We start from the raw sequence: 8,510 nt of genomic DNA on the forward strand, positions 1-8,510 counted from the left end.
GCCCAGGGAATTCTCTGCAGTCGCTGTTTTTCGTTCCACCCCAAGCTGACACCTTCGGTCACATCCCACGCCTTCGCCTGCTTCGTGTTTGTCATGTCCTAGTACTGTACATGTCATGAGACTCCTGGCTATCCCTAGCGCCAACGCAAGCGGCAGCTTTTTCATGTAGCTCTGGTGTTTTGTATTTATGTATGTATTGTTTGTGAGTTGTATGTGCTTATGTGCTGAGGTGTGTTTTTTTACTGTTCCCACACTGAACTCCTCTAGGAGTATAGTCTGGGTGTTGTCTTTTCTCTCCTCCCCTCCCCAATGTTATGCTGTAATTCTTCCCTATCTTTAGCCAGTTTCACTCTGGCAGGGGGACTGCCAATGAAAACTAGCCTTTTGGCTACAATTGGGTGCATTTACATTTTAATGTTTATTAATGCACACTGTCCCTCTTCATCAAATAAACAAATAAAATCAAATACCGGCCAGAAGTGGCACCTTACTCTACACTACGCGGGTACAAGTGCGTGTAATGAGATGAGGCCACTCTTCTATCTCTTACTTCTCTTACTCTGAGGCACTCAGCTTATTCTCCCCTTCCTGCCAGAGGCCACACTATCAATAAGAGGGAGTAGTACAGGATCACAGCCGTCGGATGTGAAATCCTATCCCACTCCGTGGTGTGTGTGTGTGAGTGTGTGTGTAGAGGTGGGGGTGGAGGGTGTGTGTGTGTGTGTGTGTGTTTGTGTGTGTGGACCATTCCATTAGCGGAGGCTAATTCACAGATCATCAGGGGCTGTAGTGCTAGAGCACAGGCAGCATCACAGGCCTCACTCATGAAACATTCAGCGGGATGAAGCCACGGCAAGCCGAGCGACGCCATTGGCTGCTCTGCCGTCAGCCCAGAACAGGAGACGGCCTCGGATTGGTCGAGCCCCTCTCCCAGCCGTCTAGCCTGGAAGAGAGAGTTCCTGTATTGATCCTGCAGGCGTTCTCATTTGTGGTTTCATCAAGGGCACTGAGTTTGTTGTTGGTGCCATCAAGAAGGAACATAACCCTTACTGCTTAAAGTGTGTGTGCTATGGTAACTGTTGTTATGTTAGTCATATAGTTACATACCAAATATGTGAGACATATATATATTTTTTAAATCACCATAAAAACCTTTGGTCATACTGAACACGAAGGCACAGTGCTTGTTTGTTTTTTGAGGACATTATTATAAAATGCTTTAATAAATAGTTTGATTTATTTTTCTAATAACAAACATAAATTCCACTAAATGAACCAAATAACTTTTGCAAAGCAATTATTTTTGTACAAAAAATTACATTTTTTTTATATTTCTCATTCCTCTCCTGCCATGCCCGTAGGTGATGCATAATCCTTTTTAAACGGCTGTGAAGGATAGTTTTGAAATTCCTTTATTTTACGTCCTCCCAGATATGGAAACAAGGTGCTGTCCAAGAGAGATTCTTTTTTTTTTTTTTTTTTTTTTTTTACATGAAAATTGTGAACGAAAAAACAAAGGTCATTGTCGCCACTTCTGAGGTAATCCAGATGTCTTTATGGGTTGGTACCTCGAACACAACCCCCCTCCCCCCCAAAAACAAAGAGGAAAAGAGCTTTACAACGACAGAAAAAAATTGTTCCCTTCATGAAGCCTCAACCCAAAATAAGGTGAAAGCAGATAGAGTACAAAAAAATTAAAAATAAAAGCAAAAAACTTTCACATCGTTTTGAGAGGTCGGATTGACCTCTCTCACAGCCGACACGTGTCAATAACCGAGGGTCTTCTGCAAACGATTCCTGGAGCTTACACATTTTTTTGTTTTGTTTCCAGAACATGACCACTAAAGGAGGACAGGAGGGGAGAGACTTTTTTTTTCTTTAAATGGAGGCGAACAAACACGCCACAATACACCACACAATCTTAAAGCGTTAACTCCTTATAGTGAAAAAAAAACAAACAAACAAACAAAAAAATAACATAAAAAGATGACCTCTGAATACATTACTGTTCTGCCTTTGGGACGCTGTTAATTTGTTATAAAACTTGCCTGCGAGAACTGGCATAAATAAAAGGAATGGCGTTGTAAAAAAAAAAGAAAAAGAAATTAAAAATCATAACGACAGTAATAATAATAATAATAATAATAGTAATAATTATAATTATAATAATAATAATAATAATAAAAAAGTGTGACTTGTCTTAATTTACTAAATTCAAATATACACAGCGACTCCATCATTATATACATATATGTACATGTTCTTGTCTTGTCTTTGATCAAATACCTCAATGCTTGGATGAGAGTGTCAGAAAATAGAGATACTACACAACTGAAGATGCCCCTATCCCTTTTGTTGGAGATTGAATAACCTTGTGGGGTAGGGTTAGGGTGGTGGGTCGGGGGGCAGAGGGAGAACAACCTCGGCAGCGATACGCAAAAACTGTGTGTGTCTGGGGCTCGTAGAAAGGCACTTGCTACCAGTTCAAACCGAAAAAGAAACGAAAACAAACTAAAACAAAAACAATACTGCAATCCTCTTTCTTTTCTTCAGCCGAGACAACAGAAAGGACTAGGGGTGGGGTGGGGTGGGGTGGAGTGGGGTGGGGTGGGGGGGGTGAATCAAGGCCACTCAGTAGGCACCGGAGTATTTATACTTCTTTTCATCCCTCGTTCCTCAGGCCAACGCACTTTTATAAGGCCGGTGTGCATCGTCGAGAACAGCTGGACAAACAGATACAGGACAGGTTGGGAGGGAGAGATGGGGACACCTGCTTTTTTCCGCTGGGTCCTAGAGTCAGTCAGTCACCCAACCCACCACTGCTTACCCTCCCTATAGTCCGTGGCAGAAAGAAATTGCTAACACAGGGGGGCGATTAACAAAACCACAATCGTTTGTAAACAACAACAGAAAAATGTCCTTTTTTGATTCTATACATTTATATTTTTTTCTTCCTCCATTATGAGTTGTTTTTCTCCTTTCACACAGCAGGACCCCTCTCCGAAAAACGAAAACAATAGAACAACATAGGCCTCTCTTGCCTTGCCTGATTATAAAGAAATACAATTCTGCTTCATCTGTACAAAAAAACAAACGTGAATGCCAAAGAAAGGGGGAGGAAAAAGGAGCAGGAGAAAAACAAATTATAATAATAAAAAAAAAAGTCCTCCACGTTGACATTCAGCTTGAACAGCAACTCGTTTGCTGGAAATAATAAAGACATTTCAACCCATAAAAACACAGGGGAAAAAAATAAAGTTCTTTTCCAACTGAAAAGTCTTCTTTTTCTTTGAAATGAGATGAGAGTCACTCCTCCCGTCTTAAGATTCTCTCTCAGACTATACTATGGTTGGTTGGTTGGGGTGGGAAAGGGTGTTGGGAGGGTTTAGTGAAGAGGTTGGTAGGGATGGTCTATGGAGGTCAGGAGGTGAGGTGGGGTTTGGGGGGGGTTGTTCTTGAGGGCTCATACGCAATGGTCTTTGAGATCGGTGCCGACGTAGATGTTTTTACAGCGGTTGTCTTTGGGGCTGTTGGCCACCCCTGCCGTCTTTGTGGTGGTCCGGTGAGGCGCCTTGAGCGACGCGGCGTTGCAGCAACTGCCGACACCACCGACGACGCCACCACCGCTGCCGCTGCTGCTGCTGCTGCTTTGAGTGGTGCAGATCACCTCTCCCTTGGCCAGCCCGGGCCCCTTAGAGTACATGCGAAGCTTGCCGTCCTCCTTGCCACAGCCCTCCTCGGCCGGCTCCAGCTCCACCTCCATCATCCCACCACCCCCTCCTCCTCCTCCTCCTCCGCCTCCTCCTCCTCCTCTCCCTCTTCCCAGCTCCAGGTCGTCTTCAGCCTCATCGTCGTCCTCGTGCCCGTCGCACATCCGCTCTGGCGTGCCCATGAGCTTGGCACGCTCGTACTGCGCGTCCAGGTTGCTGTCCTTGAGGCCGGCTGCGAGGCCCTGGCCCACGACGTGCCGCAGCGGCTCCAGCTGGTTGTTGATGTTGTCGTCGGCGGGAGACCGGCGGCGCCTCTCGCGCTCTTTTCGCCGCTTGCGCCTCCACCACACGCACACCACCACACAGATCACCCACAGGCCACAGAAGACCACACACAGCACCGGCACCAGGTAGTCTGCGAAAAAAGGAGCCGGTTAAGTTATCAATCAAGCAAGTAAGGAAGTCAATTTGGCTTTATTCCCAGTTAGCACCCATGGCTTATTTATTGACCAAGACGTCGATCGTAAAATACATTATTAATCAAATAAATAAATAAGTAAAAAGTATTCTTCAAGTGAATTTGGGATAAGAAGGGGGCTTAAGTTAGCAATCAAGCAAGTAAGGAAGTCAATTTCGCTTCATTCCCAGTTAGCACCCATGGCTTATTTATTGGCCAAGACGTCGATCGTTCAAAAAAATTATTAATCAAATAAATTAATAAGTAAAAAGTATTCTTCAAGTGAATTTGGGATAAGAAGGGGGCAGCAAACCCGAGGCTCCGGATATATATATATATATATTTTCAACCCAAAAGCATATCGAGGACGTGGACAAGCGCTTTATCTGTCAGTGTGAGGGATTCTTTTTGCAGATATATCTCCGAGATATCCTCCAGATCAAGGCAAAAGGCACTGCCATATGCAGTGGAAGGATATTTCCAAAACATTAAGATAAACAACGAAGGGGACACTAGTCATGTTCTTTCACCGCTGGGTAAAATCTGTATATAATATTTCAAGCTAGCTAATAAACTACAACGATTCTGTATTCTTATTATTTATTCTGTCTCTGGCGAGAGACTCTGGAGAGATATCTATCTATCTATCTTGCTAGGATGGTGACAATCTAAAGTACAGTACAGTACAGTAGCAGTGTGAAGCAAGATAGCTGCTAGTAACATTATTGTTCAAGGGATGTGTGTGCATGTTGCTGAAAGTATTTCACAGTCAATGTAGCAATAACTTGCTTGTAAAATGATGATCCTGATGTAATGCTATGCCTTTGTATCAGATCGCCAGGTTATTGCGCTCAGGTTGTGCCTTATGCATACCTTGTGACTCAGGAGTAGGTTGGCCCTTCATCCAATGTGCAAAAACGGCTTGCTTCGCCTCTTAGGAGCTGATCCACAAATCATTCCACAACAATGGCCATACAAGGCCATACAACACTTCTTAAATAAGCATCGACAAAACCCAAGTGTGATCTTCAGGCTTTCCGACAAGGGGAGTCGACGTCCTATGCAGACGTCTAGAAAGCCCCATCACCAACCACAAATATGCAGACTCTGACTTCCTCTGACTCACACTATTGAGTCGAGAGCCGCAGTGTTTTGGCGAAAGAGTCTCACCGATGCGAGTGAATAAAATCACGAGAGTGTCTTGAATGACTCTCACCGATTTACGAGCGCTGGCTGTGAAATCGATTGGATTCACTCGGCTCGGTCCAAATACAGCCCGACACGCTGTGCATCAAGAAGCAAGGAAAGGTGCACTCCTTTGAGTGATGGGCTTTGATTGACAGCCAGCACACCAGGTGGTAACGATGTGTGTGTATAAATCTTGACGAGGGCACACACACTCTACTCACCGTCTGACTGGGGCATGACCTGGGTCTCCACCTTCACCTCGATGACGGCCAGCATGACGGTGCTGTTGTGCCTCTTGGACAGCGTGCTGACGATGGCGCTGGCTGCTTCCTGGATGCGGCTGTGGTCCGGCTGCTCTTCCTGCTGGAATGACTGACAGGAGCAGAAAAGCAGAGGGTTAGTATGGAGCATGTGTGCACTAGTGTGTGTGTGTGTGAGTGGGTGTGTGTGTGTGTGTGTGTGTCATTTGTTTGTGGACTGAAACAGGGAGAGAGAGAGAACCCGACCCCCAGTAGTCTGTATAGCCACCCCTGCTGCCAATGACACTGGAGCACATTTCAGGTGTGTGTGTGTGTGTGTGTGTGTGTGGGACCACAAAACACCCCCAGACACACACACACACACACACATACACACACACACACACACACACACACACACACACACACACACACACACACACACACACACACACACACACACACACACACACACACACGCGGCTCTCCCATACAGATGGGAGGGACGGTGGGCGGCTGGACCGGGCAGCCCTGGTGGGCACTGACTGGCATGGTGCCATCCCACAGAGTAAATCCTCTCTGCCCTCAACCCTCTCTGATCCTGCACTCTTGGACTGATCGGACAATAAACAGCACCAGGCCACAGGAGCTCCCAGAGAGAGAGAGAGAGAGAGAGAGAGAGAGAGAGAGGCAAAGAGAGAGAGAGAGAGCAGGAGAGAAAGAGGGGTAGACACAGAGAGAGAGAGGCAAAGAGAGAGAGAGCAGCAAAGAGAGAGAGAGAGAGAGAGAGCAGGAGAGAAAGAGGGGTAGACACAGAGAGAGAGAGGCAAAGAGAGAGAGAGCGAGAGAGAGGGAGAGACCGTAGTGGAGGAAAAAATAAATGCTGCATTGCAGTTGGACCTGCTTTGGGTCTGTGGACTGAAAGTCATTACAGAGTAAACCCACTCGTTGAGCAGCAGCACTGAAAGAGGGGGGAGGGGAGGGTGGGGGGGGGCGAAGGAAAGGAAATCAAATCTACATCCATTACCGTTCTGTCCCACACCGACCACCACCCCCTCATACAGGGCATCACACACACACACACACACACACACTCTACATGACAGACGCCTCTATTAACGTCCACTGAGGACGGCTCCCAGTTCCAGACAAGGCATCCCCCTTATATGTGGACATTTCCCGCTTATTCCAAGTGCATGAATTATCATTCTTTGCATGTACATCTGCATGCTGTACTCACAATGGCCACCTCCACGGCGTCCTGGTTGGTGTACGACAGGTCACAGAGCACCAGTAAGGCGTGGTCTTTGGCCAGGTTTCGCGTGGCTGGAAGATACCTCAGCTCCGAACAGATGCTCTCCACTGTAGTGCCCTGTTGTGGAACAAGAACAAAGCAAAAAAAACAGACCGATGACGCAAGTGCAGAACACTCATAAATTTCGCAACTAAAATCACACGACGCCGCACAAGTTGTAAAGTAAGATTGGCTTTAGTGCCAGGCGGTGTGCTGCCGTGTGCTTGCCCATATCTATTTTTCAAGCTGCTACAACACAAGACAGACCTGACAGGACGTCCAGACAAGTTGAAAAGAAAACATTAAAATATCAGAAGAAAGAGGGTCGAAACTATCCATAAAATGGGTCAAGTATGTGAAGTCTAGGGGCTGGCAAGACTTTTTGTTGTGAAGGGCTTCCAGACCAGTAACAAGAAGCTGTACTGTTCTATTTGTTTTCACTGGGTAAGATCAGGACATACGGCAGACATTTTGAATGGAAGGAGATTGAATGTAGAATTTTCCAATAATTGTAGTTTCTTAATGTATATTAAGCTGCTTTCCATTACCCAGAACATATGATTAATGTCAGGGTCGTTATTGGCAAATGCTATGCTTGACACCTCTAAACAGTATTGTTTCAAATGCTTATTTCTTTATCAAAATGACCCTCATCAACTACCTACACTGCAAAAAATGCCCCTCTAGATTTAAGACAAATAATTACATATTTAAGCAGGATTTTGCTTAAAACAAGCACATTTGGCTGCCAGTGCGTTAAGCAAATTTGGCTTGTTAAGATTTCTTAAAATAAGTAATATTTGCTTGAAATAGGTAAAAATAACCTTACCAAGAAAGCACTAGGTAAGTACAATTTAGCTAGAAACAAGACCAACTAGATTTTTCATCTCAATATAAGAGTAATAACACTAGGTTAGAAAAGCATTTTTTGCAGTGTAATCCATCGAAGAGCAAATCCAGAATATCTGCTTCACGCTTTCCTATCTGTGGCAACGTTCCACTCACCAGGGGCACCTTCTCCCGGTTGAAGATGAGCGTGATACTGCAAGTTGACTGGAGATTGAGTGGTCCAGCGGAGCACACACACACACACACACACACACACACTCACCAGGGGCACCTTCTCCCGGTTGAAGATGAGGGTGATGCGGGCGCAGCTGTTGTCCAGGAAGCCCGTGTTGGGCTCGCACTTGGTGTGGACGGTGCCCTGCTGCGGCTCGGGGGAGGAGCACATGCCCCACTGGTGGCACGGCGGCGAGAAGCACGTGAGGAAGCTGTGCTGCAGGCAGCTACGACCCCGCGGGCACAGGTGCTGCTGATGCTGCTGCTGCTGCTGCTGATGCTGCTGCTGTTGGTTGTGGTCCTGATGCTGCTGCTGGCCCAACGACGTCGCCCCGGGCAACAGGCACGGCTGCCGCCCACACACCACCTAGGTGGAGAGGGTCAAAAGTCATAGGGTTAAGTCATGCAAGTACATGACATTAGCTGAACACAGGCAACTAGGCCAGTGATCAGGCTGACTTTAATTTTTTTTCCTTATTTTTATTTATTTCTATGTGATGACTGTAATTCTAACAACCTGTTTGTGAAGTGACCTTGGGTGTCATGAAAGGCGCTTTAAA

General features: G+C 46.1%; 1 protein-coding gene across 1 annotated transcript in view; it reads right to left on the reverse strand.

Annotated features, from left to right (window-relative positions):
- Positions 1-3,463: 3,463 nt before the first annotated feature.
- Positions 3,464-8,510, reverse strand: part of jag2b (jagged canonical Notch ligand 2b) — a gene marked incomplete at its 3' end in the record, with an annotated part of 65,979 nt that continues 60,932 nt past the window's right edge. Inside the window, exons 23-26 of the mRNA XM_080860381.1 lie at positions 8,000-8,317; positions 6,835-6,966; positions 5,577-5,727; positions 3,464-4,125 (exon numbers count right to left, since the gene is read on the reverse strand). Coding sequence (XP_080716507.1) covers positions 3,464-4,125; positions 5,577-5,727; positions 6,835-6,966; positions 8,000-8,317 — 1,263 coding nt within the window. The remainder of the gene's footprint in view (positions 4,126-5,576; positions 5,728-6,834; positions 6,967-7,999; positions 8,318-8,510) is intronic.

Source organism: Sprattus sprattus (genome assembly GCF_963457725.1).
Source record: "Sprattus sprattus genome assembly, chromosome: 2".
Taxonomy (NCBI): domain Eukaryota; kingdom Metazoa; phylum Chordata; class Actinopteri; order Clupeiformes; family Clupeidae; genus Sprattus; species Sprattus sprattus.